The 25,435-nt window shown below is 35.8% G+C and overlaps 2 protein-coding genes across 3 annotated transcripts; both read right to left on the bottom strand.

The window, feature by feature from the left end:
• Window positions 1–4,583: 4,583 nt before the first annotated feature.
• Window positions 4,584–15,368, bottom strand: LOC109008375 (vacuolar protein sorting-associated protein 32 homolog 2). 2 transcript variants are annotated; one of them, XM_035694875.1, is made up of 8 exons: window positions 15,156–15,368; window positions 14,825–14,930; window positions 12,876–12,975; window positions 7,036–7,121; window positions 6,818–6,909; window positions 5,656–5,770; window positions 5,347–5,539; window positions 4,584–4,951 (listed from the first exon to the last, which is right to left on the bottom strand). In XM_035694875.1, exons 2-7 carry the CDS (start codon window positions 14,894–14,896, stop codon window positions 5,351–5,353), a joined length of 654 nt encoding a protein of 217 aa, XP_035550768.1. In that variant the 5' UTR covers window positions 14,897–14,930; window positions 15,156–15,368; the 3' UTR covers window positions 4,584–4,951; window positions 5,347–5,350. The 2 variants fall into 2 exon arrangements, with proteins under 2 accessions (XP_035550768.1, XP_035550767.1); XM_035694874.1 differs by having other exon boundaries at window positions 4,584–4,961; window positions 15,156–15,339.
• A 6,437-nt stretch (window positions 15,369–21,805) lies between these two features.
• On the bottom strand, window positions 21,806–24,316 carry LOC118349694 (protein FAR1-RELATED SEQUENCE 5-like). Its single transcript, XM_035695230.1, has 3 exons — window positions 24,003–24,316; window positions 21,950–23,908; window positions 21,806–21,869 (listed from the first exon to the last, which is right to left on the bottom strand). Exons 1-3 carry the CDS (start codon window positions 24,314–24,316, stop codon window positions 21,806–21,808), a joined length of 2,337 nt encoding a protein of 778 aa, XP_035551123.1.
• Between the last annotated feature and the right edge of the window lie 1,119 nt (window positions 24,317–25,435).

The following is a 25,435-nucleotide window of genomic DNA, read 5'->3' as shown; positions in this document are numbered from 1 at the left end:
CAACCTCGTTTGTTTTCGTAATTTATTTCATTTTATTTAATTATTATAATTTTTTAAAATTTTTACATAAAATAAAATAAATATTTCTATTTTTTTAAATTTTAAAATAAAAATAATATTAAAAAATATATTTTAATAATATTTATTTAATTTTTAATTTTAATCTCACATTTTATCTGTAAAAATAAACGAGGTAAAACTTAAAGCCCTTCGTAGTTCGTCCCTCTCGAATTCTGAGACCAGGCCAAAGCAACGACCAAGCAGTCTGTTGTATATTTAAATTTTTCTTTATTTTTTTACCCATGTGGCCGTATGATTTAGTAAAGTAAAAGGGAGTGGTCTTTCATTGTGGTCTCGTCTCTGTAGACAGCTCGACAACGCGTGGAGAGTGAACGTGCACCCACACATGGCGGTACACATGGAATAATCTGAAGACCCAAAATATATGGGTCTAAAAGCCTTGTTATCTAACAGCAATTATAAGCCAGATTGGCCTTCTATTTTATGAAGATTCTCCCATCCTGAGACTTTTGCCTCTCTCTCTCTTCCTCTTTATAAATGCTAAAGCCAAATCAAATCAAACACATTGAGGTGCTGAAGGAGTTCTGGTTTTTTTTAAGTCATATATAGAAGAAAGAAATCCCAAATAGGAGTTTTAGATTCAATTACAATGGAGATGTTGAGGGTTCAGTTGCTAGTAATGGCCTCTTTTGCACTTGTATTATTGACAATAGGGATGCCTTCCATCCATGCCCAGAGCCTTGCACCTGCGCCTGGCCGTTCATGTCGTGGTCTGTTTCCTCCCTTTCTGTCACACACACACTGGAAATACATGTTATTAAGAAGGGGATTGAATTGTTCATAGTTTCTTTTTGGGTGGTGTTTGCAAAGCAGTCTGATATGGTTGGTTATGGATTTTAATTTTGCAGGGGTAGCATTAGCAATTGACCAAGGAATTGCGTACGTGCTGATGGCTGTTGCTCTTCTACTTACGTATATGATTCATTGAGAACTCTTCAATCTCATGCTTGCAACTTGTATTACCATTTGTGTACACCCCTATTCTTTCCAATTTCAAGATTTTTTTTTTTTTTTTTCTTTTCCCATCTCTCTCTCTCTCTCTGTCCATTTGTTTTTTTTATTTTCCAATTTTATTTTTATTTTTTATTCTTTCCATTTTATTTTTTTTATTTTTTATTTTTTTCCACTTCTATGTGCCCTGTCGTTACTCATTAGTCTTCACCCATTGGCCATTTGTGCGTTTTCAAAGTCCCACCATAATTGACAACCTGTACTGTTCTTTTTTTCTTCCAAGAACCGACAGTCAGTTTTGCTGCTTTGCATGCATTTCAAAAATCTGAATGTAATCCAACTCAGAGCATTGGAATCGGTCTAACTAAAGTTATTTCTAAAATTTAGCTAAAATTACATGTATGGTATAAAATCAAAACTATTCAAGATATAAACTTATATTAGCCAAAAAAAAATATTTTTTTAATTTTTCTTTTCATATTTTACAATTACAGTAACTATATGTTAATTAATAATTTAACTTTTAATTAATTTATTATTTCCCAACTATTTGATTTTTTTTTTCAACCTAATTATCTAACTTATACCACATCTACAATTCTTGCGAGGAATGTCTTTGTATTCTAATAGCAATCCGTACACGTTCATCATGTCCAATAAAACTCAATGCAAATATGAAAAATTTGTATCATACTAATCTAGAAAAATCTGTAAAAAAAATAATCTGGAAAAATCTGTATCATAATAATTTAGAAAAATCTTCTTTTTTCGATTTCCTCTTGCGGCATAAATGCAAGCGTAAAGCCTATAATCAAATACGAGAGAGGGAGGGTGAAAGAAAGAGAGAGGAGAGGGTTAGAGCAATAAAAATTTTGGAATAAAAAATTCATTTTGTCTATGAACAGTAACTCGCCAAACTTATAAAAGAGTTTGAAATTATTGTAACTCAAAAGTAGAGTTGAGGAGTTTTGATTACTCCAATGCCGACCATTTCAGTCATAGTTAGGCAAAATTTAGAAATGTACTGGCATTTGACTAAACTAATACTAGTGCTCTCAAAATGTATTATGCAGACCTCTCTCCAAAGTCTATTTTTCCATATTACTAGTTGAGAATAGCATGTGCAATGCATGTGCTTAACTCTCCACTCGATAAATGTGTCAAATTTAATTGAGTACATAAATGCTAAAAAATTATAATATTCATGTCTAGAATGGTCTAACAAGAACCCATGACAAAGTGAAAACTATAGTCTAATAGGATGGGAAAATGCAATAGCACGGAAAAAAATATGACCAAAAAATGCAATAGGAAGGAAAAATGCAACAAGATGAAAAAATTAAGATAGGATGAAAAAATGCAACAAGACTGAAAAATACCATAGGCGACAAAATGTGACAGGATGAGAAAATGAAGATATAACTGAAAAATGCAACATAATAGAAAAATGAAGATAGGATTGAAAAATGGGATAGGATTGAAAAATGCTAGAGGACGAAAAAATAAAGATAGGACCATAAAAAGTCATAGGATGGAAAAAATGCAATATGATGGACAAATAAAGATACGAAGAAAAAAAATAAACGAAAAAAATTACACAGAATAGAAAAATGCTATAGGACAGAAAAATGAAGATTGGACAGAAAGAAAAGAGATAAGACTGAAAAATGCAATAGGTCGGAAAAAGGAGATGGGACAAGAAATGGAAATAGGACCAAAAAATGAAGATAAGACCGACAACTACAAAATGAAGATAAGACATACAACTGCAATCAAACAGGCAAATGAAGATAAAACGGAAAATGCAACAGGATAGGGGTGCGAGCACTTTGGCTTTCCACTTTGCTCACCAGGTTGGTGAACACTTTGAAATCTAGGGTGCTTGCCTAATGTATGAGCACTTTGCCTCCCAAAGTGCCCCCCCTGGGGTATGAGCACTTTGCTTCTCCTGGTGCTCAACCGGGATTCGAGCAATTTGGCTTTAGCAGTGCTCACCTTGGTGTGAGTACTTTGCCTTCTTCTGGGGTGCTTGCCTTAGGTACTAGCACTTTGCCTCCTGGGTATTGGCCTAGGTTGCTTGTTTAGGTTTGAGTACTTTGCTTCTTATGGTGCCTGCTTGAGGTACGAGTACTTTGCCTCACATGAGTTCTAATCTGGAGTACAAGCACCTTATTTCTCGTGGTGTTCGACCGACCGAGGTCCAAGCACTTTGCCTTTAGCAATGCTCGCCTTGGATACAAGCACATTGCATGTTCGAGAGCCAAGCTTCCACGTGATCCCACTTTGCTTACCCCTAGGTTTGAGCACTCGATACTCACCCTAGGTCCGAATACTTGTGAAATTGGTTGATTGAGGATCGGTCTTTGCATATTCGGGAGTCGAGTTCCCACGTGATCCCACTTTGCTTGCCTTAGGGTTTGAGCCCGGCTCCGTTTGGTTGATAGACTCAACAGAGGTCTACTCAGTTCAGTCTAATTTTAAGCTGAGTCTAACATCCAAACACCTAATTCTCAAATTATTAAACTCATTTCAACTCAAAACATTTTTACACGTGAGACCCACAACATTTTTCAATTCAACACTTATTTACACACGAGACTCACAATCTTTTTCAACTTCTCATAAATATATATAAACTCATCTTAATATCCAAACACATTTAAACTCATCTTAATTGGACTTCACAAAACTCACTTCATCATCTCAACTCACTACTATACATAAAGAACTTAACTTAACTCAACATCCAAACGCAGCCTTAATGTTTGCCCCAGGGTCCGAACACTGATTAAAATTGATTGGATCATGTGGTCCTCTCCCTGCCCCCATGCTCACCCCAACCATAGGAACAAAGGTAAGGGAAGCGCTCAAAACATCGGCGGGCTCAACGACAAGACAAAAGGTTGCATGTAAGAAAGGGACTTGCTAAAATAACAAGACAAAAGGCTGAACGTAAAGAAGGGGCTAATAGCAAGGGTACCGACGCTACATAATACAATGTCACTTATTTATCGCAAATCATAACTATTAAAGTAATTAACATAGAGAGCTTTTAGTCTGAATCACCACAAGAAAAACACGAATTTTGAGACTAAACTTGTTCATTATCATAAATATAGAAATGCCTGACCAACTTTTTGATATGATTTGTTTTAGATCATCAGGTTGCAAAGCTCTTTTATGTATAAACCAAGTCAAATGTATTACATCCCATATCACTTTTCCTTTTTCATTCCTCTCCACCAATAAAAATGGGAACGATATAGGTGCTCTTGCCTCATGGCGCGAGAGATCGCATTTCACACACGCAAGAAATACGTGCTGTTAAAGAAAGGGAAATATCAAACAGTCCTATAAACTGCATGTTTGAGTGCCTGGCCAATGCAGAGGCAGATGAGATGGGCCCCTTTTCCAAGAAGTACTACTTGCCACTACGCGTCTTCTAAATGCATAATCTAGCCCCCCCAATGTTTAACCTCAATAAATTTTCCCCCTTTTCAAAAAAACATAATATTCATTCTAGCTAAGCAATAATTCAAGCAAGTCCAAGGTTGACAGCAACAAGGTGGTACTTTCTTCATTTTATATATGAATATGGCTCTAAGATGGGTAAGATTCCCTTGGATATAATACATGGGAGATATTCAGTAAGCTATCACATATGCTCCACAGAATATTGGAAAATGAAAATTTGAAAAAGAAAATAAAAGAAGAGTTGTTTGGAACTTTGGAAGCTCCATAAGGCAGATTACAAATTTCAGAATGGTGACTTTCCTTTTATTTGATGCCACCTTTATATACATTGTCTACTTACCAATATTCCATACAGAAATCAGAACGCATGAAAGAGTAGTAATCTCCATCAAACAATCAAGCAATTCCTTACATAGACTCCAGAAATTAAATACATGAGCAATATCTGCAAAATTCTGACCAACAAACTCACTATTAGAAGCCAAAAGAGAAAAAAATACTTAAAACTGCATACAATGTAGATTTGTTTCAATTGTTATTAGAATGGCCTTTCCAACTTGGAAAAAGTAGCATTGTCAACCACTCGTAGTTCTATTCTAGACTATACAAACTGAACACCAACCAACTACAATACTTCATGCACTACGGAATGAGCAACAGATAATTCAGAAGTATAATTTTTTTTTTATGAGTAATTTAGAAGATGTATAATAGAAATAGATATATCATATTACAAGAAAAGTAAAATATGCATTGTTAAAGTGGATGAATCAATTTACTTATAGAAAAAAAAAAAAAAAAAAAAAGGTGGATGAATCATATCAGAAGAGAAAAAGGGACCTGCTTAAAGTGCCATCTCAGCCTGTAGTGCAGCCAGTTCATCTTCCTCAGCAGTACGTTTTGGAGTAGGACGGTTTCGTTGCGGACCTGCTGGGGCGTGCACTGGAGCTGCAGGAGCAGTCGTTGCAGGCTGAAGAAGTTGTTCTTCCAGCTCAGCACCTTCCAGCTCTTCGAGTTCAGCTTCCAATTCATCCTGCAATTACAAAAACATTTAGACTCTCCAGCAGAAATAGCAGGGCTCAAGAAATTGATAAACCAAAGAATGCCCTTTTTTGTAGGGGATTGAAAATGAGTCAAGAGATCATTAACCTCATCAAAATCAGCGGCTGCACCAATTGGTGCTGACAATGCTTCCTGAATCTGTTTCATGTTTTCAGTCTGCTCATTGATCTCATCCATGGTCTTGTCCACATCATCAATATTCCTGTTCAATGAGAAGATGATTGCTATTAGTTCAACCGAGGTGCTACTTTGACTACCACAACTAGGGGTGTAAACTCAAACCGGAAAACCGGTCCGGAACCGGTTTTTAAAATGTAAAAACCGGCCAGTTCCTGTTTTGGGATTTTTTGGACTGGACCGGACCGGTTGATTAAAAAAAATAAAAAATAATATTTTTATCTATAAATTTTATACAAAATATTTTAAATATATATTAAATATTAATATAAATAAGTTTTATATATAATGTATAATTATAAATTTATACATTAAATGTTAATTTATAATTTCATATATATATATATATATACACATATATATGAAATAATTTCAAATTATAATTTATAAATTATTACATTAAATGTTAATACTAACATATAAGTTTATAAATAATACTAATAGTCTAATATAGACTATAGATTATAGTTATAATTATAATTAATACTAAAAGCTTTTTTTTTTTTATAAACAAATTTTTAATGACAAATTGTGAAATTTACATTTTAAAAAAACCGGAAAACCAGACCGGACCGGACCGGAAACCGGTAAAACCGGAAGTACCGGTTTAGGAGGGTAACCGGTGTGTAATCGATTTTGAAAAATACAAAACCGGTACATACCGGTTCGGTCTTAGATTTTGTCCAAAACCGGACCGGTTACACCCCTAACCACAACAAAAACTTTTAAGCAGAACAGTTAGCTATTTAGTTACATAAATTAGGTCGGAGGCTGTAGTCCTAATATACTTTTTACTTATCAAGTGAGCACCACAGGAATGACTAGAAACCATTCCAATAATAATCATTTGTGAAAGCTTCATGAAAGTATTTAAGGGGAAGCACGATACCATTGAGGTTTATGATAACCATATAGACAGCTTCTGAGCTAAATTGCAAGTTGCATATTAGACCATGAATTGAAACATAGTCAGGGTCAACAGAGTTGTCTCAAAATGCATAAACAAACTAGTAGCAATTTAAGAAGGAAATTGATGGACCAATGCAGAGTAGACCCCGAAAATGCTACATACGTTGCTTTCTGCATTGCCTTCATTGCAGAAGCTCCAGTTCTCAATGCATCTACAGTCTCAGTGGTGGCCTTTGCCCCTTCTAACATTATCATCTGCAACATTAATATACCAGCAATTTTAGGATCATCCCAACAGCAAACATAAAGAAGATCAGGCTCTTCCACCCTCCTCCCTTTCTCCTTTTTCATACTCTCTTAAAAATAACATAACAAGCACACCTGATCATGGATACGCAATTGAAAGTTTCCAAGCTGCTCCACTTGCTGTTCATACAACCTCTTCCTCTTCAAACATTGTATAGCCGCTGCACGACATGATAAGTTAGAATTCCACCATCTAAGAATTAATGAGAAAATGTGAATAATACTGTAAAAAAAATCTAGTCATTGAAAATCAAAAATACTAAAATTCAAACATGCCAATGTTTACAAATCTCTAAGAAAAATAGACTGTAAACTGCAACAGTATTTATTGGAGATCCTCAACGTGAAGTTCCTCAAACATCATTGGCTTTCAGGGCCAGACACCCGATCATGCATTTTGATTCTAAATCAAATTCCCTTACAGTACAAGAACAGGATCCACATAATAAAACCACAGGAACATAAAACCAGAAGCACGTGGCTTTAGTGTGCCAAGTCTATCAACAAGGTAGTAAACTAGTATCGATTCCTATTATATCATTTAGGAAGTCAACTCTTAACTAATTTTTTTTTTTACAAGTAAAACAAGTATTTATTTATCCAACAACTGTCAATTACAAAGTCAAATATGCCCTATTTATGTAGGTGCATTAGAAACTAAGAAGTCATGAAGGTCCATGCCATTAAAGTCCACAGCAATGGCCCAAGTACAAAGAGTCCTAAAAAATAAAATTTTTAGCTCCGCTATAGATCTCTCTGTCTTCGAAAGTCCTCTCATTGCGCTCCTGCCACAAGCACCATATAATACAGATAGGGATCATCTTCCAAACCGCTTTGATCTATCGCACACCTCAAATTGAGGTCCAGCAAGCCAATAAATCCAACACGGTTTTTAGCATAACCCACGCTAGGTCCATTCTTTTAAACACCTCATCCCATAGAGTCCTGGCTACCTCGCAATGTAAAAGTAAATGATTCACCGACTTACCCCATCTTTTACACATGCAACAACAGTCGCAATGATTATTCTTCTCTTTCTCATATTATCCGTAGTGAGAATCTTGCCCAAAGACATTGTCCACACAAAGAAAGAAGCTTTGGGAGGAGCCTTATGACACCAAAGCCTTCTCCACGGAAATTGTATCTCAAGAACTTGTGTGAAGACCTTATAGAATGAACGAACAATGAACACCCCTTTCCCTGCAGGACTCTACCACAAATCATCTTCATGCTGGATATTTGGACGACAAGAATACAAGAGACTATAAAAATCTACAAAACTCCCCATCTCCCAATCCTGTGACGCCAGGTTGAAATTGATGTTCCAGTGAATGCTCCTTCCTGAGACTTCCATAACCTCCACCACTGTGACATCTTTGGCACTTGCGATCAAGAAAAGTGTAGGAAACAAATCTTGTAGAGCACTGTTGCTACACTAGGAATCCTTCCAAAATCTGATCTTGGAGCCTGTACCCAATTGCAGTCTAGTATATTAATGGAAGATCTCCCACCCTCTTCTAATATGTTTCCATAGCCCTATTCCAGAGGCCCCTCAAACTTCTCTAGTATACCATCCCTCTCCTAAATCACCATATTTGTTCTCGATCACAGTCTTCCATAAGGCTTCTGGTTCCTTGATATATCGTCACAACCATTTGCTAAGTAATGCCCGATTGAACAACCTCAAATTTCTAATACCCAAACCACCATTAGAGATAGGACGGCACACCATCCACTTGACTAGATGAAATTTAAACTCTTCTCCAAAGCCCCCCCAAAGAAAATCTCTATGTAGCTTCTCAAGTCGACCCGCCACGCTTGTCGGTATAGGGAATAAGGATAAGAAATAGGTGGGTAGATTATAAAGTGTACTTTTGATTAATGTAATCCGGCCCCCTTCCGACAAGTACATTCTCTTCCACCCTGCTAGTCTCCTCTCTAATTTTTTAATCACTGTATCCCAAATCGAGCGCACCCTCGAAGCAATTCCCAGCGGTAGTCCCAGATAAGTCATAGGAAGAGACGCTATCTTGCAATCCAGTGTGCTAGCCAACTCCTTTATATTTTGAACTTCTCCAATCGGCACTAACTCGGATTTATCATAATTCACTTTTAAACCAGACACTGCTTCAAAACAAAACAGCAATGCCTTCACAGCCCTCAACTAGTCTTGATCGGCCTCGCACATAATAAGCGTATCATCTGCAAACAGCAAATGAGAAATAGTAGTAATACCCCTACTCGGCGATCCAATCTGGAAGCCACTAACAAACCCATTAGTCACTAAAGCTGAGATCATCCTGCTTAGTGCCTCCATAACAATAACAAAAAGTAAAGGAGATAACGGATCTCCTTGTCTCAAACCACAGAGCTCGGGAAGAAACCCTCTAGGCTGCCATTGATCAACACAAAGAACCTTACGTTGGATATACACCAGCTAATCTAAGACCTCCACCTTTCTCCAAACCCACACCTACCCAGTAGATATAGAAGGAAATCCCAATTAACATGATCATACGTTTTTTCTAGATCTAACTTACACATAATCCCTGAGCTGCCAGCCTTCAATCTACTGTTCAAACATTCATTGGCAATTAGAGCTTCATCAAGGATCTGTCTACCCTTAACAAAAGCATTTTGAGGCTTAGTAACAATCTTCCCCAAGACCCCACTTAACCGATTAACAAGCACTTTTACAATAATCTTGTATGCACCATTCACTAAGCTAATAGGCCGAAAATCTGTGATCTCAATGGCCCCAACCTTTTTAGGGATTAATGCAAGAAAAGTAGTGTTGAGACTTTTTTCAAATTTTCCTACCGAGAAAAATTTCTAAAACACCTTCAAAAGATCTTCTTTAATCATCTCCCAACATTCCTGGAAGAAACCCATAGAGAACCAATCAGGACCGGGGGCCTTATCTTTTGCCATTTTCCTTACTACATCATAGACCTCTTCCTCTTCGAAAGCCCTATCCATCCTAGCTATGTCCCCCAGCTCAATAGTGTCAAAAACCAATCCATCCAGAGTAGGCCTCCACCCCACCTGCTTAGTGAGGAGCTTTTCAAAGAAATCGACCACGTGGTCTTGAATAACCTTTTTTTCTTTGCACTCGACCCCCTCAATTTTCAGCACCTCAATGTTATTATTTCTTCTATAAGAGTTTGCAATTCTATAGAAAAACTTCGTACTTCGATCCCCTTCCTTTAACCAAAGAGTTCTTGATTTCTGGCGCCATGACATTTCTTCTTGTAGGATTATCATCTCAAGATCTGCGACCAACAAAATTTTTTGTGCTTGCTCCTCCTCAGTAAGTGGCCTCCCTTCTTGCAGTCTTTCTAAATCTTGTATTTCCATCCACTTGGTATTTATGTCCTCCTCTACATTGCCGAAAGACTATTTATTCCACTCCTTTAAGTCTCTTTTTAAGGCTTTTAGTTTATTCGCAAAAATGAAACTGGGCATACTCTCGAAATGATACAAAATCCACCATTGTTTGACCCTGTCCACAAAACCTTCTGACTTCAACCACATGTTCTCAAATTTAAAATACCTTATACTGCTATGAATACCTCCCCAATCAAGCAAAATAGGCCAATGATCCGAAGCTAGGCGTACCAAACGCTTTTGCCATACATCCGGAAAATGGCTTTCTCACTCAGGTGAAATTAAGAAACAATCCAAGCGGGACCACGTCTGATTATTTGACCATATGGCTGAACCCCTGCAAGTGGAAGGTCTATCAAATTCAAGTCAAAGATACACTCTGAGAACTCCAAACTTGCTGGCCTCAATCTTCTACTTCCAAAACTTTCACTTTGGAATCGAACCACATTGAAATCCTCCCCAATACACCAAGGGAGCTCCCACTAACTATGTACCGTTGCAAGCTCATCCCACAATAATCTTCTGTCGACGTCTAGATTAGGCCCATACACACCTGCAAATACCCACAAGAAACCATCTGACACACATTTAAAAGAACATGAACCATATATCTCCCCAAATAATCCTCCACTTTCTCCACTACCCGCCTATCCCACATCACCACAACTCCTCCCAATGCCCCTGAAGAGGCCAACTATACCCAATCTACATAAATATTGCTCCATAAACTCCGCACAGTTTTCCTACTAATAATTTTCAGCTTCGTCTCCTGTAAGCATACAATGTCCGCTTTCCACTCAAGAAATAGATGCCGAATTCGAAGACGCTTCTCTACCTCGTTTTGACCCCGGACATTCCAAGATACAATCTTGGGTTTCATTGGGGAACAATCAGCCCCTTCCCTTTTTCCCTATTCTTACTAGAGTTACCCTCCGAGTTCATCGACCACATCAATTTTTTTAGTTCCCGACTTTTCTTCGAGTCCCCCTTCTTTTTTTGGTGGTGTCCAGCTTCCATAACAATTAACAAAACTATGAACTGCTTTTCATACCCATCACATTCAATCCCCACAACATGTTGAATTTCTTTTGCTTTATGTATTACCCAATCTGAGGCTTGATCTGGAAAATAGTAGTTCAATGGGATAGGATTCCCCATCTTGTTGCTCTAGAAATTCTGAAACTCTCTCCCCACCGAAAACTCCCCCAAACCACAGGCCTCAGGGATGAAAAGTTTGTCCTCCACATAATGCATAAGGTCATCCGAATCCTCCTCTTCCTCAGCCAACTCAAACTCCTCAAAAGGTTTCACAAACAAATCTGCCGGAGCCAAAAACACACCAACACCATTCGTCGGCGAGTTCTGAACCTCCTTTGACGGAGAAAATCGAGATTCAAAACCCACCAATGCCTGTTGCGCACAGAACACAGGCGACACCTCATCGGCAACCTCCTCTACCTCCATCGGCATTGTCTGTGCAACCGCTGCCTGACCACTCCCCGTCGGCAGGCTGTCCGGCACGAAGTCGAGACTATGTAGCTTAGCTGGGAAAATTGGGCTAGGGCTCTCGAAGACCTTGGGCGAATCGGATATGATGACCTTGGGCTAAGCTTCCCCGGGCCCTTGCCTACGACTTTGGGCCCTGAGCTGAGACGGCCTAGCCCCACCAGACAGATCCAACATCTGCAGTTTGGGCTGAGACGGCCCACCCATCTTTCGCCACACAGCCCACCCCTTTTAACTTTCTGATGGGCCTCTTTTTGGGGTTTACTAGGCCCATTACCCGTGACCTGCTTCTTTCCTTTTAAATTAACCGTATCTTCACTTTCCTTAAAAGAACCGACAAATGCCACTATCGCAGCCATGTCCCTCTGCAGAGAACACAACTGCCCCTGCATCTCCAATAACCTCCTTCAAACCTCTCACGTCTCCCAACACGCAGCAGACTCTCGCACCACCTTGGGGTAGCTCGACGCACCACTCAGCTTTGACGTAACTTCACGACACCACTGCCCCTGCCCCTTATCAGAGACTCTAGCACCACCTTCACGCAACCTTACAGCTTTCGGCATCGACAAAGAGAGGACCTCCTTATACGACCGAGCATGGTGCCTCAGTACCCCTTTACCATGACTCGGCTGACCTCCACCAGGCAAACCACCCACTTTAGTGACCTCCTTCCCTTGCACTAACAACACCTCTCTCATCTTCCTCCAACCCCATCCATTCTCTCCTTATGGAATACATAAAACATTCCTCCTCCCCCCTGGTTATTTTCAGAAACTTCAAGATATCTCCCTCTTCGATTTGCGCAGCGTTAAGCAATAATACTACAATAAACTTCTCGCGTTGCCGAATACACCTCCTTCTTCCCCCTCAACTCTTAACTAATTATACTAAAAAAATGCAACCACAACTTCCTTCGCTGGAAAATAACAGAATTCCGTACATAATAGTTCAAGAAAAAAATCCAACAATAGAAAAGTTTAGATTCTATAGATAAACAAGAATGTGCCATCCAACCATACCCCTTTTGTTCTTTGCTCTGGTGAACTCCTTGGCCTTTTCAACCTCTGCAGCAGCCTTTTTTATAAGTACTTTCTCTTTTTTCTCTAGCATTTCAAGTGTCTACATAGTTCAGGGATCAAAGAGTTCGAACAAATCAGTCATCGATGTTTATTTAAAATAAATGAAAAATTATTAATAAAATACAAAAAAAGCGATAGTGCAAGTGGCAAACCAATCTCACAATTGAAGTGATAATGCACTACCAAAAAAAATTCCGCTTTATCTATGAATCAACCTATTTCTTCAGATTCAAGTCAAGAGCCTTACTTGTTGTATGTTAAGCAAAAACCGATAATAAGTGGGTGAACATTAACAAATTTTAATATATTTTTTTCCTCCACAAAATCTGCTATTTTTGAAACAGGCAGAATTGATCACATAGTTCAAATACATAAAAAAAAAAGCAGTAAATTGTATGAATTCCTTTTTGATGATGAGGACCTTGGAGACCATCCAAACGCAATGTATCTTTTACCAGGTTAGACTATGAAACAATGTAATGTGTCCACATCACACATATCAGGTAAATCATCGGCTTTTCACCAATGGGGATGTGGCCCCTAAAAGTTGTTTCCACCCAAGGGTTCGAACCTAAGATCTAGGGAAGCATACTCCCAAGACCAAGGCCCAGAACACCCTTAGGGGCAAGTAAAGTTTATAAATTCCATAAACTCCAATTGCAAATTTCGCTTAATATTTGTGATTCATAGTAATTGGTTACTCTTTTAAATTGCATATGTAAAATTCCTCTGTTTCAGTGTTGACAACAATAACCTTTCAAAGTATGCAAGAAAATCATGAAATTGAACAGCAATGGATCATTGCATAAAACAGAACATTCACTAACCTATTACTGAGTCTAGGTTTCCCTGGCATCTTCTTGTGAAAAATGTAGAATCAGCTTCATTATCATCTTTGCTACTTAGGAATTCATGCTCTTAATTTATTAATAAGTAAGAATATTCATCTTCTTCAAGTTTTCAGCACTTGATGCAAATATGTTAACATCTCACAAAATCCATAACAGTTCCTTCAGAAAAAGTAATCACTTTGATGGACGGTAACATCAAACCATAAAATGCTGCAACTAAAGAAAATCTATGTGGGTGCAGTGGGCCCCAGAAGATGGGGCCGCCCATCTGTAAGGATAATGGGCAGATTTTCCAACCATTACTTCAGGCAGGTGGATTCTGAAATGATTTTAGGAAAGACAGACAGGTCAAAACTCAGCCCATTAGTCACCAATCAGCTTGTCTTATTTAATATATAAAAAAATATCGATTTTATTTTGAAAAAACTAAAGTTAAGCAAATTGAAATTTGAGACCCATTTTAAATCTCAGACATTCTCTCTCTTCTTCTTCGCCCTGTGGCTTGTTTGATTTGGCTTACTCGATCTAAAATGTTTGATTTAGGGATTATTTTTGGGGATGATTGATCTTAACTATGAGCAAGGCAGCGACATATGAGCAAGGGGTGGACAACGAGTTGGCCCATCCACCCATCCACCGGGGTGGCAGTATGGGGACAAGCAAGGGCTGAGCCTTGCCATAGGGGGCAGGGGTAACACTTGTAATCTCTTTGTATTAATAGGGAGTTCCAAGGTACGAAAACGTTGTTTATCTATCCTGTTACATTATGCAATAACATTAAAAAGTAGTGTTTATGTAAACACTATCATGGCCACTTTATCTATACTGAGTACTTAATAATTTTCCAATCTATGGTCTTCTATCTCTAAACAAATCTCTCGTCGATAAATACCTACCTTACCACAGTAACTATAATCTGATTCCGTTAAAGAAAAAGCATACATAATTAACCATTCTAACTTACAACATTACGAACAGACAAAAAAAAAAGTAAACGAATAAATCAAATAGTAAATAAATTGGCAATCGCGATCATACCTCGTTTAGTTTGTCTAGCGTGGCTAGAGCATTCGTTTCCTGCTTTGGCTTGCCGAAGATCCGGCTAAACATGGTTGATCCTCACCAATTGAACCACCTCGATCTTCTGCACCACTCAACAAAAGGGAAAAAAAAAAAAAAAAGAGTAAATAATAATCAACGAGATGGTTCGTCTCATCTCGAATAGAACAGAAAAACTAGTAATTCTAGAACTGATCTTTCAAAAGATAAACGGTGCAAGTAAAATTGAAACTTGTGTGATTCGGAGGCGAATCAGAGATTATATTGAAAAGAAAAGGATCATATCTATATAATTTAGACATGTACTGACCCTTGAAAATTGAGGATAGGAGTTCGAGGGAGATGATTCAGAATGATCGATTAGGGTTTTGGATCGGTGAATTATCTGATAGAGAGAGATTAGTTTCTTCTGGGTTTCTTAAGCGTGTTGGAGATTGAGGGCCAGACGCGGGTGGGAAGCTGCTTTGCATTTTCTTCACGTCGTTTTCTTTTCTGTTTGTTTTTTTCCCCTTTTTTCTCTTCTATTTAAGGCGCTTGACCGTGGTATGAGATAATATAGTTTTTAGATAAAAAATAAAAAATAAATAAAATATTATTTTTTAATATTATTATTATTTTAAGATTTAAAAAAAATTAAATTATTTATTATATTTGGTATAAGACTTTGTGAAAATTATAATGATGAGATAAGATAAAATCATTTTTATATCTAAACTGGAGAGTCAGCCCCTTTCTGTTTCCAAAATTTAAAAAAAAAATTATATTTATCATCCAACATCACACAAACATATAATTTAATATTTTTATTTTACTTTCGTCACATTGTATTGATAGAATACTATTTATTAAGCATTAGGTGCGGTTTGAATAATGAGATAACATGAGATGATTTTAAATGAAAGTTAAAAGTTGAATAAATTATTATTAGAATATTATTTTTTTAATATTATTATTATTTTAAAATTTTAAAAAATTAAATTATTTATTATATTTTGTATGAAAATTTTAAAAAATTATAACGATCAGATGATGAGCTAAATGAAAATATATTACATAGCAATTTCCCTTTATCTATCTCTCTCATTTTAAATTAGAAAACTTGAACAAAATCTCAAAATGATAGCTCTCGTTTGGATTCAGAAAGTGTTTAATATCATCTCATTTCATCATTATAATTTTTTTAAATTCTCACACAAAATATAATAAACAATTCAACTTTTTCAAATCTCAATTCAAAATTTTCAAATTTCAAAATAATAATAATATTAAAAAATAATATTCTAATAATATTTTTTTTAACTTTCATCTTTTATCTAAAATCATCTCATTTCATATCTGAATCCAAACCAATCCTAAAACTCGTCCCATAGTATTACCCCTCGTTTGATTGCTCGAATATTTTATTTTATTTTATTTTACTTAATTGTTAAAAAGTTATTATTAATGAATTTATGAATTTTTTAAAATGTTTAAAATTTTAAAAAAATGATTGAAAGAAAAAATAAAAAAATAAAATTTGCATTAGGGGGCACGGTCAGCGCGTCACGCGGGATGACCTAGTAGCAAGATCCATAAAATATTTCTATTTAAAAATTTATATTTTCTAGTATAAAAGGATCATTTATTAACTAAAGTTAAATATAAAAGAAATTTAAAAAAATAAGGGTAAGCAATCGGAAATAATTTTCATAAAAGCGGTGCTACTCTGCTGCCTGAGTAGCACCGCTCCAAATTATCGCTCCAAATTACCGCTAGGCCAACTTGGCTCTTTTATTTTTTTTCAATTTTTTTATCATTTTAAAAAATATAAAAAAAAATATATTAATACATTAATAGTTACTTCTTTAACCATTAAGTAAAAAAAAATTAAAATAAAAGATGTGTCAAATTTAGGTGTCAAATTAGCATTTTCCTTTCCATAAATATAATAGCGCCTTACTCATTGATAATCGAACCTAAGACGCTTAAATAACAAGCCGTAGTCACTCGCTCAAGTCTAAAAGCATTGACGTTGGACTCATTAAATAAGTGTCATCTTCAAAATTTGATAAATCTATGTTTAAAATCATTGCATTGATTCAGCATACACTAAAATTTTTAATTTTGAGCTATAATACATTTAAGTTCATCTCTAAATTTGAAGATTAACTGTTCACACTCTATAACTATTATTTTATTTACTTCAATTATTATTTCTCAATTTTGAGCCACAATATATTAAGTTGGGAAACAATAATTTAAGTATTAAATTAAATTATTAATTAATATATAGTTAATATAATTGTAAAATATGAAAAAAATTAAAAAAATTATTATTAAAAATAATATTATATTATTATTTTGACTAATACATTATACAATGGTTAATCCAATGTGGGGTTATGGTTAGGAGATTTTGGATTTATGAAAAATATGTAATTTTCATCAAATTTTAGAGATAAATTTAATGAAACCATTGCCAATGCTCTAACCCTACTAAAAAATTCGCTGGATCTTTAGGCTGAAGACGCCCGGGACCACAAACTATTTTATTTTATTTCAAAATTTCTTATAATTTTTTTTCTAAATATTACTCAAATATAAACAATTTTCAATTTCAAATTTTAAACTTTTTATCTAATCATTACTCAATCATTACAATTTTTTCAAACTTCCAAGCAAAACACACAAAATAATACAACTTTTTAAAATTAAAAAAAAAATTATATTATAAAAATATTTTAATACAATTCTTTTTCCTTTCATTTTTTAAAATTCAATAAAATATCTTATTTCAAATTATTTTAATATTATTTACAAATTATTTCATTATTATTCACATAATCATTATGTCATCTCATTTCTCAATTATTGCCTAAATCAACCACAAATACTACCCACATTGTGCATTTGTAAAGAGAAGAGATATACATTTTTAGAGCAGAGTGGGGCTACTATGCCACTCCACTCTTACCGCTGGGCGGTTTTTTTTTTTCATTTTTTTTTCACATTTTTTAATACACTTAAATTTTTTTTTTTTTTAAATATATATTAATACACTTAAAATTAATTTCTTAATCACTAAATAAAAAAAAATTACCAAGCAATCAAATGGAGCGATACAAATGAGAGGACAAAGTAGTGTTTTCCTTTTAGAGCATTTAGCAATGGTTTAGGTAAAGACAAATGTAAAATTTAGTTAAAATCACATTTTATTTTTTGTCTTTGTCATTTAAGAGAGATTCTCACGTTTGATTATCTATCTATTAACCAAAATAATAATAAAATATTATTTTTGAATAATAATGATTTTTTTTCTTATTTTTTTCATATTATGTAATTATATTGATTATATATTAATTAATAATTTAATTTTTAATTAAATTATTGTTCTTGTGACTTACCTTCTATTTAGAGAGAGAGAAAGTTGAGAGAGAGAGAAAGCGATAAAATAATTAATAGATAGTATAGCTTGTAAGCAAAAAATTTGCATTTAACTCATCCAAGTTCCAATGCAAAAAATTTAATGAGATTGTTAGCCATTTGCATTGGTGTTTACCTCCACATTACAAGTGATCGACAGTCAAACATGATTTCCATACATGGCTTTAATTAATAAAAAAAAAAAAATGAAATCTTCAGATTTGACCATTAGTTTCGTTGATTCACTGACTTCTTGTTTTGGGAGAGAAAGTACATCTTGTCTTCTCTCTTTTTTCGGGTCAAATTCTCTACCCTCTTTATTCTACTTCGTCTTGCAACTACATTGGATAGTTTCATTTTCAGACTTTTGGACTTGAAAAATTATAAACAAGCGGTATTCTTCACAACGTATTACTTGAATAACTTCGCACCGGTGACACCTACAAACTGAGTTTAACGGAAACCAATAGCCCACTGACACGTATTGGAGCTCATGAACAAATACCGCATCGTAAACAGCAGATTACTTTTCCCCACGTGCCACAGTACGTTTCGACTCTGAGGAAGCCCTCTCTCTGCTCTCTCACTCTGTCGAAGGAAGCCCTCGCTCTGCTCTCTCACTCTGTCGAAGGAGAAACAAGTCTCTGCTCTCCGAATCGAGATCTCCACAATAACAACCGAAGAATCTACTTCCTCTCTCTCTGCGATCTCTCTCTGTGTTTTATTACTTCATCTCCGAAAGTGCTCCCTCTCGATTTTGCTCTCTCTCTCTCTCTCCATCTCCAAAAGTGCCATCCGAAAGGCATGGTCCTCAAAATCTGCCTAGTCTCTCACTTCCCTCCATATCAAATCTCCGAAAGAAAGCCACCAAGCCCTCACTGAAGAACGTAGAAGCCACCCAGATTCTCGAGATACAAAAACCCAAACTTTGGGTCACGGTGAGTCTCTCGATCCGAAAACAAAACTCAGATTTTTTGGTAATTATATTTTAGATTTTGTTGTTCATGTTTTCTCATGATTTTATTTTTCTGAAATTCCTAATTTTTGAAATTTTAATTTTGTAGGATTTTACATTGCTTGCTTGAAAAAACTTCAAAACCCTAACCCTCCCTCGACTGCACTGAATAATGAAGGTACGTAGCTGGATAGAAATTTAGTTGGATAGATTTTGATATTAGATTTGGATAGAAATTTAGTTGGATAGATTTTGATGGTAGATTTGGATAGAAATCTGAGTTGGATAGAACCCTTACTATTCAGTGAGAATGAAGGTACCGTTGTAAAATATTTTGAAGCAAATTGCGATAGAAACTGAGTTTGCATATTTCTATATACAGAAGATTTAAGAGTATATATGTTGGTGAAACTGAGTTTAAATGTTGGTGAAATTGCGATAGAAACTGAGTTTGTATGATAGAAACTGAGTTTAAATGTTGGTGAATAAATATTTAAGAGTATATATGTTGGTGAATAAAGGTTTAAAGCACCCGTATACTTTCTATCGCAAACATATGATTTTGAAGGAAATTGCGATAGCAATATTGTTTGCATATTTCTTCCTTATTTAAGAGTATTTATAAATATTTAAGAGTTCTTAACATACCAGAAGATTTAAGTTTAATATCTCACAAACCCCAGAAAATTTGAGAGCATGTCTTGACTAGCAATTTGAATGGATGCTTCGTCCAATTATTCAATTCAAATATGATTTTATCAATGGCATCCGGAGTTTTAATCCATAGTTTCCAGCTGCCAGTGGAGAGATAAATTTCGAGTTGCCTATATACCAAGCTTCTTATAGCACAGCAACTCATACCCCAATTTTGAATCTCTTTGGCAGTGAAATCATCATCTCATATTCAACACAAAAAAGTCTGTCAACGATGCCCTTCCTGCCCAATTTATATTCTGCTACAAACCGATCTTTCACTGCCAACCAGCAATCAAATGAGGAATGTAATAAACCCTCTAAAGAGACCATTCTGTTGTGGTAAAACATGCTTTATGTTAGAGCCTTCTTCTATTGTGCAAGACAAAAACTTTATTAATGACAAAGTGGGGTGAAATCCCAGTAAAAGGAAGCTAGCATACAACAGATCCCCCAAGTTTTTTCCTTTTATATTTTTTTAGGTATTAGAGTTTCAGTTTATGGGATGCAATACGTGCTTGAGATTTTGTATGTAATATAAGGATACAAAATATTGCATCTTAGAAAATTAGTACAATGATGATACTCTGTAATATAATCAAGACTGTCTTACTAACTGTTTTTTGAGCTCGTTGTTCTTGCCTTTCAAGTTTAACAGCAGTTCTAATTCAAGTTCTTCGACTTCAAGAAGAATGGATGAAGGTTGGTTGGAGAGACCACTTTGTCACTGTGGTCTCCCATCAAAGTTAAGGATTTCTGCGAAAGATACTACTTTTGGTAGACGGTTTTTCAATTGTCCAAAATATAAGATGGACAAACAATGCGGATTTTTTCAATGGCTTGATTTTGAAATGGAACAAAACAGTTGTTGCAAAATGACATTGGAGTTAGCTCAGAGAAGGAACGACAGAATCAATCAAGAACATAGGATCGCTGAAGAAAAAAAATTCAATGCTATGGAAAAGAAGTACAATGAAACATTAAAAATTTTATTATTGTCATGGCTTTGTATTGTTTTGCTTTGTGTTGTAATTGCTTTAACTTTTGAACGGTAATCATGTACTAAGGATTATTAACTTGTGTTGTAATTGTTGTAAAGTTTTATTAAGTTGTAACTTGTAACTTTCAATGCAACGACCAGTTTGGACCGACTAAGATACCACTTATAATACCAGTGATGCGAACTAGTGTCTCCCGTCCAGACACTAGCATTAATTTGTAACTTTCAATAACTTTCAATGCATTCAGTGTTAAAAGGGGCCCAAAGAAGAAAGATAAGTAATACCAGTGAGCCAAGACCGAAAATAATACATATATATATTGTTCAACTAAAACAATATATATATATATATATATACATGTTCACATAACTTTGAGAATATTTAAAAATAACTTTGATACCTACTATTGATCAAAGACCGAAAATAATACATTTAAAAAGAAAGAAACATATTTTTAGGCACAATAAGCTATATCGATTCTTTCCAAAACAAACTAGTATCATGTCCTTGGATAATTAACAGTGACACAAGTTTGCCAAATCAACTGCATTTCTAAATCGTTCTTTCCAAACCATGAAACCCAACACGCTTCAAACTAATTCAATACATGCAATTGAAACCCAACACACTTCAAACTACAGGAGTATTATGCAATATTTGGGAGTCTCCTATGAAAAAACTCAGACAAAATAACACATCATTAACGGATTGATATGTAAGTCCAACAGCAGCAACACTGGCCAATAAGCCACCACCAGTGGTTGAATTTCCAGAGGAATGGGGTTGGTGAATCGATATCTTTCCATAGCCTGTGACATAATAAAAAATAAAATAAAAAATCAGTTTTGCACGTAATTAGAGTACCATGTACCATACAAAGAAGTTGCACGCCCAAGTTTAACACCTACCTCATGTTTCCCTTTCAAGATCCACCCTTTGTGACATGTTGTGCAATGTCGTAATTCCAGCATCCCTACATGAAAGATAAAAAATTTGATAAAAATGAAGTTATTAAATTAAAACACAAGGAAAAAAGGATCTGTTGTACTATACCCCAACGAAGGACAGTTGTTCTTGGTATGACCCTCAATCTTACAAATGCTACAACGCCTTTTCTTAACTAATGCTGTCTCTCTCGGATTCTTTGCTCGCAAAGATTTTGGTCTTCCTTTCGTTGGCACCCGTTGAGGATCTTGTAAAGTTTGTGAGAAATTTGATATTACTTGTGATCTTAATGCAGGGGATTCATTACGTGACATGTCTCCGGCTTCTAGATTTTGTTCTCCCATGGTATCCATCAAAAGCAACACCTTGTGTACCTTGTCCAAGGCAAGAGAAAGATGTTCCATTTGAAACCTTGATTGTGAGCCAAGTTCTGCAATGTCGTAAAACTGCATCATCAAATGACTTTTTCGCATTATCTGATCTTCTCCATTTGAAACATGGCCCTCATAATTTGGTATTTCACGGATAGCTCGACTCTTAGCGTTTATGGTCCATCTTTCAAGAACATAGTTAGGTGGCAAACAATCTAAATTTGATTTCTTCATGAAGACACATAGGATATGCCTACAAAGAATACCCAGAAACTCAAACATATGACATGTACATATTGCTGTTGATGATCTACAGTCCACACTCACATAATAAATACGTTTGTCATTGCCCTTAGGTGCCACCTCATACATCTTACTTTCACCCTCAGTTTGAACTTTTGTTGCTTTGTACCGTTGGCAATTGAATAGCTCAGCTTGAAAGATACTGAAGGACTTCCTTGTATACACTTTGATTGCTTCTTCTTCAATTCCCCAACATGTTTTCAAAACCGGCCTACTCGATTTCGTTCTTACATCCTTCTCTTTCTCTTTAAAATAGCGTGCATCTAATGCTTTCTCGTACTGATGCACAAAGTCACTCACCATCGTGCTTGATCGCACATAATCCTTGAAAAATTTATTCATGCTCTCGCTCCTTTGTGTGGTTGACATACCGGCACAAAATGTGGTTCGCAAATAAACTGGAACCCACTTCTCTCGTCGATTGTAAAGATTTTGCAGCCAATCATTACCTACTAGACCATACTTCACTAGTATGGTAACCCATTCCTCCTCAAACTCATCAGCTGTTATTGTATCATGGATACAATGATGGAACTCTTTTTGAAAGTCTGGAAACTTGTTATAGAGATGTGCCAAATGTTCTGGAAATTTTTGTAAAATATGCCACAAGCATAACCGGTGAGTTGTATTTGGGAGTACCTCTGCAATGGCCTTAGCCATAGCTTTGTCATCATCAGTAATAATAGTTGAAGGGGCACGCCCAAGTATTGCTTCTTGCCATGTTCTTAGCAACCAAACATATGATTCAGCTGTCTCATTGACTAATAACGCACAACCAAACATTATGGTTTGGTGATGATGATTAACTCCTGAGAACGGCACAAATGACATCTTATAAATATTTGTCAAGTACGTCGCATCAAACGTGACAACATCTCCAAAATATTGATATGCAGACCTTGATCTTACATCTGCCCAAAAACAGCTTCCCATACACCCATTCTCATCAACCTGCATAGAGTACACAAACCCAGGTTCTTTACACTGTCGATCAAGAAAGTATGCATACAACCTCTGTGCATCTCCCTCTTCAAACAACTTTCTTCTTTTATTTCCCAAAAACTTTTCTACATCCTTTCCAATACAACCAATTTTAAAATCACCACCTGCTTCTTTGCTTAATACCGACATTATCTTCCTTGTCGGTACACCAGACTCATTCAAAGTGAGAATGAGATTTTTTTGCACACGTGTCACTCCTCTATGTCCACGAAGCATACTCGTACTTCTTGGTGTGAGTAGCTCATGATTGTGTTCAGGCACGAATTTGCATACTTTCCACCGATCACCATCCTTTTTTATACACATAGTAGCTTTACACCCAATCTTTGTTTCAGCAGTTTCGGGAATTTGTCTTTCTTTTTGTTTGAGACTTTCACGCCTAAATCCCTCCCTTGTACAAACATAGTGCACTCCAATTAATTTTTTCCCCCCTCGATAATTGCGTATGGTTGGTCCTCATTGCAAAACTTTTTCGTCTTGCATACGCCTTGTAAAATGCTTGGGCGTCCTCAACTTCATCAAATTCTTTCCCAATGAACGGTTCTAAAACTCCACTACTAGAAGTGGAAATGAAATTGACTCCATCTCCATCTCCATCTCCATCTCCATCTCCATCTCCATTTTCCACATTCACTCTATTATCATCAAGGTCTCCCAAATTCACACAATCTCCCACATTCACATTACATTGATCTTCTACAGTTTCATCTTCAATAGTTTCATATACACCTTGTGGACAATTTGTACTCGTAAGTATCTCAACATCATCACTATCCGAACTCCACCCAAAATCCTTCATACCAACATAAAACAATATCATCAATATAGGATTCAATCACTAAAAAATTTCCAATATTATCAAATTACAATTCAACTATACAAATTCACATAATTGCCTTAGAAAAAAAATGCACAACCAAAACAAGCATTACCAGCACACTAAGTCTGCACAAATCAACTTACTTATCTCAAGTTTTCTACTATTAGTTTGGAAAATGACATGCAATTGTAAAGAAACACTGACATGTGAAATGCAATTGCAAAAAAACACTGACCATGTGAATTGCTTGTTTTGTGCAGACAGTGAGAAATTAACACCGAAATGTCCTGAAAATCCTACAACAAAACAAAACACACACTATTAGAAATTAGGGATTACAAATAAAACATTTCGGATTAAAAAAAAAAAAAAAGGGAAAAAACAGTACCTTTCGGAGTGCTACAGTGTGAGTGTTTTCTTGAGGGAGATTGATGGATCGGAGTGACTCGAAGGAGCGAGAGGGAAGGAGAGAGAGAACCGACTGAAGGAGAGAAGAAATTACCGTGCGAGATCGAAGGAGAGAGAGGGAAGAAGAGAGAGAGAGAGCCGCGCGATTTTGTTGTTGAGAGAGTCAGAGAGAGTTGATTTCGGGTTGAGTCGATCGAATGAGAGAGGGAGTGTCGATCGAAGGAGAGAGGGATAGTTGATCGAAGGAGAGAAGAAATTACCGAAGGAGAGAGAAAATCGGATTCAGAGGAGAGAGAGAGAGAGAGAGCGCGAGAGAAGTTCGGATTCGGGGGAGAGAGAGAGAGAGAAAATCGAATTTGGGAGAGAGAGAGAGAGAGAAAATCGGATTTGGAGCTGAATCCGTGCGTTCACACCCTGCATGCAGCTTCACAATAACAACTGAGGAATGCCTACGTGTCAACTTCCTATTGGTTTCCGTTATTCCCCAATTATAGGTGACACCGTTCAGCAGCGTTTCTGTACTTATATCTTAAAATAAAGGATAGTTTAATAAAATATTTTATAAAAATAATACTATTTTACAAAATTACCCTCACTTTAAAATAAATGTTATAAAATATATTGTAAAATATATTGTGTATATATCATTACTATATATGAATAATGTTAAATACAGTTTTAGAAAATATA

Source organism: Juglans regia, chromosome 10 (assembly GCF_001411555.2).
Source record: "Juglans regia cultivar Chandler chromosome 10, Walnut 2.0, whole genome shotgun sequence".
In the NCBI taxonomy this organism is placed as follows: Eukaryota; Viridiplantae; Streptophyta; class Magnoliopsida; order Fagales; family Juglandaceae; genus Juglans; species Juglans regia.
This window is presented reverse-complemented; position numbering and strand designations above follow the sequence as displayed.

Coding starts and splice junctions, on each gene's coding strand:
- LOC109008375 (XM_035694875.1), bottom strand. CDS start 14,896: ATGTTTAGCCGGATCTTCGGCAAGCCAAAGCAGGAAACGAATGCTCTA. Junction 12,976..14,824: donor CGCTAGACAAACTAAACGAG/GTATGATCGCGA, acceptor TGAACTATGTAG/ACACTTGAAATGCTAGAGAA. Junction 6,910..7,035: donor AATTGCGTATCCATGATCAG/GTGTGCTTGTTA, acceptor TTAATGTTGCAG/ATGATAATGTTAGAAGGGGC.
- LOC118349694 (XM_035695230.1), bottom strand. CDS start 24,316: ATGAAGGATTTTGGGTGGAGTTCGGATAGTGATGATGTTGAGATACTT. Junction 23,909..24,002: donor GCCCAAGCATTTTACAAGGC/GTATGCAAGACG, acceptor TGTTTGTACAAG/GGAGGGATTTAGGCGTGAAA. Junction 21,870..21,949: donor AACAACTGTCCTTCGTTGGG/GTATAGTACAAC, acceptor TCTTTCATGTAG/GGATGCTGGAATTACGACAT.